The following is a 10,739-nucleotide window of genomic DNA, read 5'->3' as shown; positions in this document are numbered from 1 at the left end:
ACATCATCCACAATTTTACTTTTTAATTTAAATTCATAATCAATTTAGTTGAAATTATTAATTTCCTTTTTTAAAATGGGTTATAGTTAAATTTTGCAAGGAGAAAATATATCAACTTTGTTACAACAATAATTGTTGTCTTATTACAAAAATATGATCAAATTGACAAAAGAAAAAAAAACCTTCAATTTTAAGATTTGAATTTTAGATCTTTTTGTGACGAGTATAGGGCTAGTTGAATTGCACACTTTTCGAAAAAAAATTAGTCAAAAATAATATACCATGAGAAAATTTGCCAAAATAGAAAAAATTACACTATCTAAAAAGAATAAAATTTAATAATTTTTATATAGAGACTATAGAAATCTATAGAAGTTTATCAGTGATAGAAATTAATAGAAGTCTATTATTGATATTATGTGATAGACGTTGATAAAAGTTTATTAGTATTTATCAATATTTTTTTTATTATTTCTAAAATTGGTTTGACATTTTTTCGACGTGAGAAAAATTTTCAATATTTTTATTTCCCTAAATATAATCCTGCAACTTAATTATAAATATTGGTGATGTTTACATTAGATCATTCAAACAAATAGCGATTATAATTCCTCGCGTTCTGATTGGTTAACAACCATCATTATTCATTACCCTTCCACTCCAAGTTTACAAAATATTTTATTTTATTTTTTTATATATAAATACGAGTATCGCTTCGAATTTCGGCCGTGGCACGTGCCTGCATTGCTCTCCTCTTCGTGTAAGAGTTCAGCCATTTCTGTCTGCACTTCAGGTTCTTCTCTCTTTCTCCTTTCACCACTCAAAAACATCATTCATCAATGATTCATATCCATTCAATGCTTCGTTTCTACTTCGTTTGATCCCGTTTTCCTTGCATAACCATAACCGCCCTGCAATTTGCTGCTCTCTCTTTTGCTCTAATCGATTTCGTTCATGTAAATCTCACTCTCTCTTTCTCTTTTGCTCGTTCTGTATTCATCTCTTACGTTTCAGGTTTTTTCCTAGATTCGTTGTCGAAATCTAGTTCTTTGTTATTCTTGTTGATTCATTGATTCAGCTTCTTCTAGATCTTGTACGACTTTTCTCAATTTCCTACGCTAACCCTAGGATTTTTATCGATTGGAGTTGTTTTGCTTGTTCGATTATTTGATCAACTAGTTTTTTTTTTTTTTTTTTTTTTCTGATTTTGATTTTTTTGTTCAGTGAAGGCAGGGAGGTGAATTTATAATTTTCGGCAGATATGGTTTCCTTCGAAATGAATGACCGCAAGAGTGAGTTTGATTTCTATTATGGATATATTGTCTGTTATTTTGTATAGTGGATCGATTTCTTCTTTGAAGTAATTAGTTGTTGGTTTAGGGTTAAGCTACTTGACTTTTACAATCTTATCGATTTATTCTGTTTGTTGTTTGGTATTTAGAATGATTAGAACGGAGTGTTTTGTTGGTTTTAGGGGGTTGAATATGGTGAACTAGGCTTTGGTCATTAATGGCTATGCTATTACGTTGTTAATCTAGTATTTTTGTTTCTCGTCTGTGCTTGGATACTTGGAACTGGAATGTGCTGAGATTGCATTATGGACATTGACTCATTCACTAAGTTTAGTGCGTAGATATGAGTCCTAGGTTTCTTAGAGTCTTAGACACATATTCTGTGCAGCATATTTTGTTGGGTACTGTACGTCTACTTTGGCAATGCTCATGTATATAGGAGGGCAGCTATGTCGTTTTTTCTAATCGTTATGTTTCTTATATGAATTGTTAATTCGTATTGGCATTAATGATGAATTTGCAAATTAGCAGAGATTGGGCTAGGACTTACAGGATTTGGGATATTTTTCTCATTCCTGGGAATTGTCTTCTTCTTTGACAAGGGGTTACTTGCTATGGGAAATGTAAGTGTAGAATTTATATTTTCCACAACTCAATTAAAAAGATTTATAATTCTTGTTTCATTCTAATGTAACCTCTTAACACCACCTCTCTTCTCTGATTCACTGAATCAGATCCTGTTCTTCTCAGGAGTAACTCTCACCATTGGACTCAAGTCAACCATGCAATTCTTTATGAAACGTCAAAATTTTAAGGTTAGACATGCTCGAGAGACCTTTCCCTGCATGCTTGCTCTTTGGTGTGCATGCACTTTTATTTGACGGTATACTTCTCATTATTTGTGCAGGGGACAATTTCTTTTGGTTTAGGGTTCTTCTTTGTTATCATAGGATGGCCAATTTTTGGCATGATATTGGAAGCATATGGTTTCGTTGTCCTTTTCAGGTTTGTTGGATATATATGGCCATTTGCCAGAATTTGGATTTGTTTGTATACATCTTTTTAATCTTTGGTCAAGCTAAATGCTGATAAATTATGATGTGCAGTGGCTTCTGGCCAACATTGGCAGTCTTTCTTCAGAAAATTCCTGTTCTTGGATGGTTATTCCAGCAACCATATGTCAGATCGGTTAGTTTGTGCTTTTTTAGTAGTTATTACTTATTAATCAGTTGTTTGAATCAATTTTTGATATAGTGATAATGTTTCCTCCTCATGGAGCTTTCTTCTTCTTCTTTTTTTTAGAAAGAAAAAAAAGAAGAAAGAATTAGTTGTTTCATACAGTATTTTAAAAAGCCCTCTCGGGCGCGCGCCTAGGCCCAAGGCGTAGGTCTGGCGCCTCGCCTTGGAAAAGCGAGGCTCACAAAATAAGGCACGCCTTAGGCGTGCGCCTTTTGTGAAGCCCCAAGGATCAAAGCCTTTCTCCTTGGGGCTTTTCAATTATTTTTAAAAAATAGTAATAACTAAGGGTTTTCCTTCCTTATTAACTAAAAGGATCAAGTTACCAAACCTAGATGCAAAATTTCTTGTGTCTGGGTCCCTTTTTTTTCCATATTTTCACTTCAATTATACTCTCTCTTTTTAATATAATATTTTTATATATATTGCACCTCCCAAAAAAGAAGCCCGGGCTTTTTTGTGTGCCTTGCGCCTAGGCTCCAGAGGGCCATTGCGCCTTAAGGCGCCTTGGGCATTTAAAAACACTGATTTCATATGGACTCACACTATTTTCAATGGGGTTACATTATAATTTATTGTAAGAAAAGCGGTAGTAAGAAATTTGCACCAATTGTCTTCATAAATTGTGGGGAAGATGTAGTGAAAATGATGACCAAAGCAATATACATGTTACTGTCAATGATAACCCTAAACAACTTTCATTGAGCACCAACACAGAAAAAATCAGCCCACAAAAAGGAATCTAGCTAGAAGAAGGGACTCCAACTATATAAAATAGAATCTACTATAGAATAGTTACAAAAAGTCTTCAAAATTGAAGCCCAAAGGGATACGTGAAATTTAACTAGGGGCCAAGCATCACTTAGATCCCTTTCCAGCCCTCTAAACACATGACAATTCCACTCGTCCCAAATACCCATATAATAGCACAAACCCCAATAGGCTGTAAAAACCGACCCTTCTCACGAAAGGGCTAATGAAGGAAGAACTCGCTAATCATATAACAAATCTCCCTAATCCCTATGCCATGCACGATGCAAGAGAAACCAAAAGTCTGAAAGAAATCTCTTCACGCGGCTCTCGCGAAGTCCAAAGAATGTGCTCCAAGTCTTAAGGACTGTATGGTCTCTTGCAACAAGCAGTTTTAGCTAATATGAGGTAGAGATGAGTGAGGAAGAGTAAGGGAATAAAAGTGGTTAAAAGAGAGAAATTTGGGGCAAGGGAATGAAAGTGGTTAAAAGAGAGAAATTTTGGAGTAGGGGGAATTTTTAGGTGATGATGTAAGGTGTGGGTATTAGGTACATGGAATCATTTGCAGCAAGAGCACTGGGGTCTCAATTTTGTGTCTTTGGATTTTCATTATGGACCACTAACTGAGGTTATATCACCTTGCTATCCGAACAGTGAAGTTCTAAGTATGGTCTGCATAAAAGGATGGAGATGGGACTAGATTAATCATTGAATAAGGCAATGAAAATATAGGTGAATAAAGTATATAGACAATTTGGCCACTAAAAGCTTCAATTCTTGGAAATAGTTGTAAGGGGGGCAGAGGTCTCCATTAGAAGTGCTATTTTAAATTGTGAGTGATAAGACGGGTGGTAGTGGTAGTAATGGATGTTCTAATGACATTTTGACACACAAGTGTAGATGCGAGGATGTTGATATTTGAATGTGAGGATCCAAATGGTTGTTAAGTAGTAACAATATTTCATTGTCAATAGATTTATATAAAGAGGAGTAACTAAAGATTGCAAGATTATGTCCTTGAGCGAAATGTATTTTTGTTGTAATATCAGCAGTGGAAAACATGAGACTTATCAACAACTAGGAAAGTTATGCCATTTTAGTTTTTATATTTGAGTGCTCAGTCTAGCTTACACGTAACTCGACTATCCTCATAGGACAACCACCTGATCCTATTGCATTTAGTTGTAAAGAATAGGGTATAGATGAGTTGGTGGTTGGGTTAAGGTTAGAGGTAGTTTTGGACCAACCTGTGTTTTTGAGTTGGTTAGTTCCCCAACCCAATCAACCCAGTTAAAGAGGGAACCTAACCCTATATTTTTGGGTTAGGTTGGATCAGGTACTTCGGCTTGGATGGCAGTGTGACAAAAGAGCAGATTCAAATGGAGGCGAACACAAACATGAGAGACCTCATAAGAATGATTAGTGGATGAGAGATCTAATGTTGAGCTAGTGAAGATTTGTTGAGTAGAGGACAGAGGGGTCGAACCCAACCTAGCCGTTACGATTCGGGTTGGGTTTGTTGAGTTTATTGAACACCCCTAGCCAAGAAAACCCATAGGATAATAAATCCTAGCTAGATGGTTACCCTGACTTGAACTCATTTCCTCTTAGCCATTCGTTGTTTTCATGCCCTTATTGTGGCCGTTGGGCCAACCTACGCCATATTGGTTGGAAAATGTGGCTCTTTTTAAAAACTTGTAGCCAATCATGGAATAATAGCCATGCCCTTTACAACAACTCAAGAAAGGGCAATGTCTCGTGGAATGAGGCAAGCTGAGATGCTTCCCAGAAGATGAAGACAATTGTGATCAGTATTTCTGTTTTGGCACATCCAAACTTGGCAGAGCCTTTAATCACTGATACAGATACCCTAGATGTCAGTATTGAGGCAGTGTTGATGTTGGATCAAAGGTCAGTGGCCTTCTTCAGTCTCTGATTCTTCCTTCTCTGATATATAGGCACAAGGCAATGGATGAGTGCAAGATTACAGACGGTGTCGGTTATGACTAAATGGGGACCATATTTGTTAGGGTAAAGATTTGTTTTCAAATGGACCTCAAAAGTCCCAAAATTTGTTCAGAGCATTAGTTGGTAGGGCATCATCCTGAATTGCCAAGCTCACTGGGTATATGGTGATAACCCCGGTGGGAGGATTAGGTGGTAAATGCATATAACAAATGCCCATCATACCGAGTGTAACCATCTCACAGACTTACAGTTGCAGGAGGTGCAAACTTCTCTTGGATCACCAGCCAAATTGAGAACAATGACGAGTGAAATTGAGAATAATGAAGAGTGGTATTAACTTATGTGAAGAGGATAAGAGAGGGGAATAGTAAGGAGGAAGACTAGTTGGGGGAGAGTGTTATAAATATAATGCATTTTTGTGTTTGTTCCCATGGGGGGAGTATATGTATAGGGGTGATAACGTAAGGTTGAGGTTATATTCTTGCTTTCCTTTTCATAATGGAGTTCTAGCCAAGTTTCAATCAGTCTCAAGATGGTCAATACTTCTTCCCTGATGTCTGAAATGATTCCAAACGCTATATAATTTCAACACATTAGTTTACATCATGCTGTACTAAATTCTTAGTTTGCATTTGTATTTACTTACTTTCATGGTCTAGTTGATCTCCAGTAGTTCAAATAAGTGAGCTTTGTTCGAGCTTTTGTTTGAATTCCAACTCCACATTGTGAGTTTTTCTGGACGGCAGATTTACCTGTTTTTATTTTTAATGTTGCAGTTCTTTGACAAATATCGGGGTAGACGTGTACCTGTTTGAGCAGGGATGTTATAAATCCGTTGGTAGGTGAATTTGTAAGTTGTAAACCACTCTTGCTTGGAAGGCCCAGTTTTTGTTCAGATGGCGAGAGTAGAAAACACTGATAATGATGAGAACGAGCTTGCTCTGTTATCCAAAAAAGGAAAAAAAGAAAAGAAGAAAGAAAGAAAGTAAGAACAAAAAAACTGAGAAACAAACACAAACTCTTTTTTTTCTTTTTAACTTTTTGGTTTTTGATAATTTCATTTGTGTAAAAAGTAATTGTGCCGTGTAGCTGAACATTTTACAGTTGCTAATGTCAAAATTCTTGATGTCATTCTTTGTATTTTTAGGGGAGGAGAAAAAGATATGTTCATACTTCTATGGGTTACTGATTTTGCATTTCTATATAATAATGAAAAATACTGATAAATGTGGAAGGTCTTCATGGGACTATCGTATTTAGGGAATATGGATTGAGATTATTTGTTGAAGTTAATACACCGTCTTGAAAAATGTGTTTTTGATTTTAACACTTTTTTTTAGGCTTAAAGCACTGTTTTTGGCAGCAGATTCATTCCGTCCAATTTATTTTAAAATTTATTAGATGATATATTTATAAAGCATACAATTAGTTCTCGCCTTGTACATGCTATATATTTGGTTGACTATAATGGACATGTTCTTTTTCTCTAATTTGTTTGTTTAATTTTGTAATATCATATAATTCATAATACATTATATAATACATTGTTTAATTTAACAAATAAGGTGAGTTTATAACTTCAAATACTATGTTTATTATTACATTTTTTTAAAAATAATTTTACATTTTAAAATGAACATAACTCAAATGGCATAATGTTATCAAAATGACATAGTTCAATTAGAAATATCCATGTATTTCGTTGGAAAATTGTTGATTGGATGGATAATGGGGAAGGGACTGGAGATCATTTTTTTCCTATTGACTAAACAGGGACGAGGACAGGGATTATATTCTTTGTTCTTGTCCCCAACTCGATTCCCCACCCTCCCTTGATGAATATATTATATATTTATATTTATATAATAATTATTATTATTCTTATTATTATTATTAACTTATAATCTCTTTACATGATAAATAAAATGAGTTTACTATAATAATAATTATTATGATTTTATCTATATATATTCTACAAAAATTGTGGTATAAAAAATTAATTATTTTTAATTTTCACTTCAACCTTTTCGTACTTCAATATATTTCAAAATAAAAGATTATTTTATCGCGGTTTAGATAGCGAACTACTATTATTTTATATATACACATTTTTCAAATTTTGTTAACATATGGATCATGGTGTTCAAAAAAATTCAAGCTTCAGTGTCATAAAATATTCAAATAAATATGCTATAATTTCTAATCTCAATCTCGTTAAAATTGGTTTGACATTGGTGAAGTCCTAATTTCCATTCTAGATCATAGCTAAGTCTTAATTCTTTCCATCAATTCTTATTTCAAGAATTTCGATTCGTTTATAAAAAGTCAAATAATATCACAACTTTTTACTCTGTCAAAAAGGATATTTTTTAAATAAAGAGCAAAATTCAGAGATTCATTTTATAATGTAGCCTAAAAATTATTGAAAAAATTGCTATGTTCGACTTGAAATGGTTCAAAATCGATAGCAGAAGGTTCATCTTCAACATTCATACAAGAATCAGCACTATTATTTCACATATTGCGAACAAAAACTAGACCCAATGTCACTGGATGTCTAGAGAATTATGAAATAAATTTGATAATTTTCTTGATACATTTGTTAGCTTCTTTATCAATAAATCTTTTAAATTCAAACAAAATTGTCGACAATGGTGGTTCATGCCAGTTTAGATTGATCCATTCCATATGATGTGCAAAGAGGACCAAGATCACATCATCCGCGAACAAAATTTCATTCCCACACAAATCAAACAGAAACTGAGGAAGGCCTTTCCATAAGCCAAAATAATAACCTATTGTTTCTTAAAAGAAGATCGTCAGCTTTGTTTATACCTTGAAAGATAATCCTCCCCCGAGCAATTTGATGCATATCTCATCATATGGAGGCACTGAAAACATTTTATATACACAACAATAAGAGAAAAGGATCTACAACTGCTGGATGATGTTCATTTTTCCTAAATCCTATCATTCAAATAGAAGCAAAAAATTCTTCACAGAGAATTTTCAATAACGAAGAGAGCGCAACAGTCACATTGCAGAAGTCAGCCCAGATAGATCATAGACATATACTCGATTTGAATCTCAATCATTAAGGGAGTGAACATTGCACGAAAACTCAATTTTCTACTCCAACTATTGATTCTGCTTTCAGTTCCTTTGCCTAAGACTTGATTTTCTGCTCTCCTGTGATTGCATCAACTTCCTTGTCAGACTTAATAAAAAATCTGAATTACTTTCAATTCTCTGTCCATTTCCCTTTCCTGAGTTTTCACGAATTATATTCAACCCTTTTTCCTCTTCTGAGTATCTGACATGAGACTCTCTTTACTTCCGCTCCTAGTATTTTTCAACTTTGTCATGCTTCTTGTACAAACACCTTGTCTTCCTCGAATCTGGAGGTTCATGTCCACCTTAGCTTCTTGACTAGCGTGCAAGGAATCCTTTACATCATCATTCTTCCCCTCATTCCAGAAACTTTGCTCCTTGAGCGGGGTCTCTAGTCCAGATTTTAAATCTTGTGTTGGACTACAACTTGAATTTGAGTTCATAAAGAAGCCATAATTAGTTTCTCCATAAGTGGACAAGGAGAGGTCTCGCAACCTAGCTACTGCAAGCTTATCCAAGTCAGGTTCTAAATTATGACTTGTACCTTGATCGTCAGAACGAGAAGTACTTGCTTTAAAACACTCAAAAGAAGATTTTTTATCTGAACTAGAACCCATATAGTCTTTCCAATTGAAGGGAAAGCCAAGAAGGAAATGATTGTACACCTGCTCAAGTTGCATGTCATTAACTTTCCTCAGTTTCTTGATATTTCCAATAATGCTCAGGACAGGATATCCTCCATCAGCAATGGCTCGAGAACATAAAGTTAGGTGAAATAAGAACAAATGGCCTGCATACATACCTTTGGTGGAAAGCCATTTTCATGTGTTCGTGATCTATTTATGAAGCCACTGACTGAAATGATAATCCCATCAGTTGCCTCGAGTACAGTGGTTTCGTGTCTCTTAGAAATCGCTGCAGAATAAAATGCTCTTATCCCAGCTCTCCTGCAATAATGAATCAGATTTTTTTTTTTTTTTTTTTTTTTTTGAGCACAGAGCATTAATCCCCATACTAATAGAGGACAGAAGTGCAAACGAACTGTTCACAAAACAATGAAAAGAAATAGCACAGATAAGATCTCAATATACAGTATATGAGAATGAAAACTATTCACTTTTTACACAATCAGACCAATGAAAGGAAGGTCAGTCATCAATTAAATTTCTCAGTCTTGGAAAATAAATTATGCATAGAGTAAAGGGCTTCAGTTTTGCTCATTCAGCAGATTTTATCATCTTCTTTATCCTCCAGTTCTATTTATTTCTTTCATCCTTTCCCTCCTCAAGAATTAATTCTGGTTCTATTTTCATAAGAGATAACCTGAAGAGAGAGTACAAAAGATACTCCCCATTGTTTGTGGCTAAAAATTACACTAAACTACTCATCTTAGTTAAAAATAAAACAAATGTTATATCTAAACTACTCATCTTAGTTAAAAATAAAACAGATGTTAAGTCTTCTCCAACGCATTATATAGTTAGGTTATTGAGAATATTTCAATCAATTTCAAAACTTCACCAAGTCATAGTAAAATTCCTTTTCAAATTTACATCAAGATCAAATATTAGAATACAGATAAGCCAGCAAACATTGATACGGTGAACAATTTATCTTTAGCAACAAAACTTAGCCAGTCAAACACATTTCTTCAAAGAACAAACAACAAAACAAAACAACGGAAGCAGATAAGGAGCAGAAAACCGAACGAGTTTGGGGAGGCAATGTCTTACTCTCTGGATGCAAACCCTCCGATAGCCAAGCCCTCGCCGTCGTTAGCCTTTACCAGCCACCAATCGTCCAGGAAAACCTAAGCGAGAGAAAAAACACAGAAAATCTGAAAACAAACAACGAAATATGAGAAAGTGTTGTACTGAGGGAGAAATGGAGGAAAACGTACTGATTTGAGTGTGGAAGGAATGATGGATGTGGAACAGGTAACCGGAGTTTTTGGCGTCGTGGCGGTGGCGATCGGCTTCCGGTCGGCGTTGAAGGGAATGGAGGGGGGAGTGGCAGAGGCGGACTTGCTTCGAGTTCTGGGTCTTCTGCCCATGGTGGCCGATGGGCGGGAAGACGAAGAGAAGAACTGCCATTCTTTGATTTCGTCTCCTTTTCATTTATTTATTTATTTAAAAAAAAAATATATATTTTTGGCTAATAATTTAGATTTGAACTTTTGGTATGTAACGATTTAGTTCTTGTATATTCAATTTTGTAACAATTTAGTTCCTAAATTTTAGTATGTAATAATTTAGTCCTGATATTTTTAAATTCATAACAATTTAGTCCCTAGTAAACAAATTTATCAAAATTAGATGTCAACTTTTAATACTTTATAATGTAGATTTCGTATTTTCTAAAAAAAATATTGTATCTCTAATT

At 34.6% G+C, this 10,739-nt stretch overlaps 2 protein-coding genes across 5 annotated transcripts; one reads left to right on the top strand and one right to left on the bottom strand.

The window, feature by feature from the left end:
* Positions 1 to 701: 701 nt before the first annotated feature.
* On the top strand, positions 702 to 6,377 carry LOC120071258 (vesicle transport protein GOT1-like). 4 transcript variants are annotated; one of them, XM_039023460.2, is made up of 7 exons: positions 702 to 793; positions 1,225 to 1,292; positions 1,824 to 1,915; positions 2,027 to 2,107; positions 2,200 to 2,297; positions 2,399 to 2,480; positions 6,023 to 6,377. In XM_039023460.2, exons 2-7 carry the CDS (start codon positions 1,262 to 1,264, stop codon positions 6,059 to 6,061), a joined length of 423 nt encoding a protein of 140 aa, XP_038879388.1. In that variant the 5' UTR covers positions 702 to 793; positions 1,225 to 1,261; the 3' UTR covers positions 6,062 to 6,377. The 4 variants fall into 4 exon arrangements, with proteins under 4 accessions (XP_038879388.1, XP_038879546.1, XP_038879468.1 ...); XM_039023618.2 differs by having other exon boundaries at positions 725 to 793; positions 1,230 to 1,292; XM_039023540.2 differs by having other exon boundaries at positions 729 to 956.
* Positions 6,378 to 8,024: 1,647 nt separating this feature from the next.
* Positions 8,025 to 10,460, bottom strand: LOC120073151 (uncharacterized). The gene is made up of 4 exons (XM_039025808.2): positions 10,258 to 10,460; positions 10,091 to 10,167; positions 9,160 to 9,304; positions 8,025 to 9,022 (listed from the first exon to the last, which is right to left on the bottom strand). Exons 1-4 carry the CDS (start codon positions 10,408 to 10,410, stop codon positions 8,534 to 8,536), a joined length of 864 nt encoding a protein of 287 aa, XP_038881736.1. The 5' UTR covers positions 10,411 to 10,460; the 3' UTR covers positions 8,025 to 8,533.
* Positions 10,461 to 10,739: the final 279 nt, after the last annotated feature.

Source organism: Benincasa hispida, chromosome 1 (assembly GCF_027475165.1).
Source record: "Benincasa hispida cultivar pf3 chromosome 1, pf3_genome.v1.1, whole genome shotgun sequence".
Classification (NCBI taxonomy): Eukaryota; Viridiplantae; Streptophyta; class Magnoliopsida; order Cucurbitales; family Cucurbitaceae; genus Benincasa; species Benincasa hispida.
This window is presented reverse-complemented; position numbering and strand designations above follow the sequence as displayed.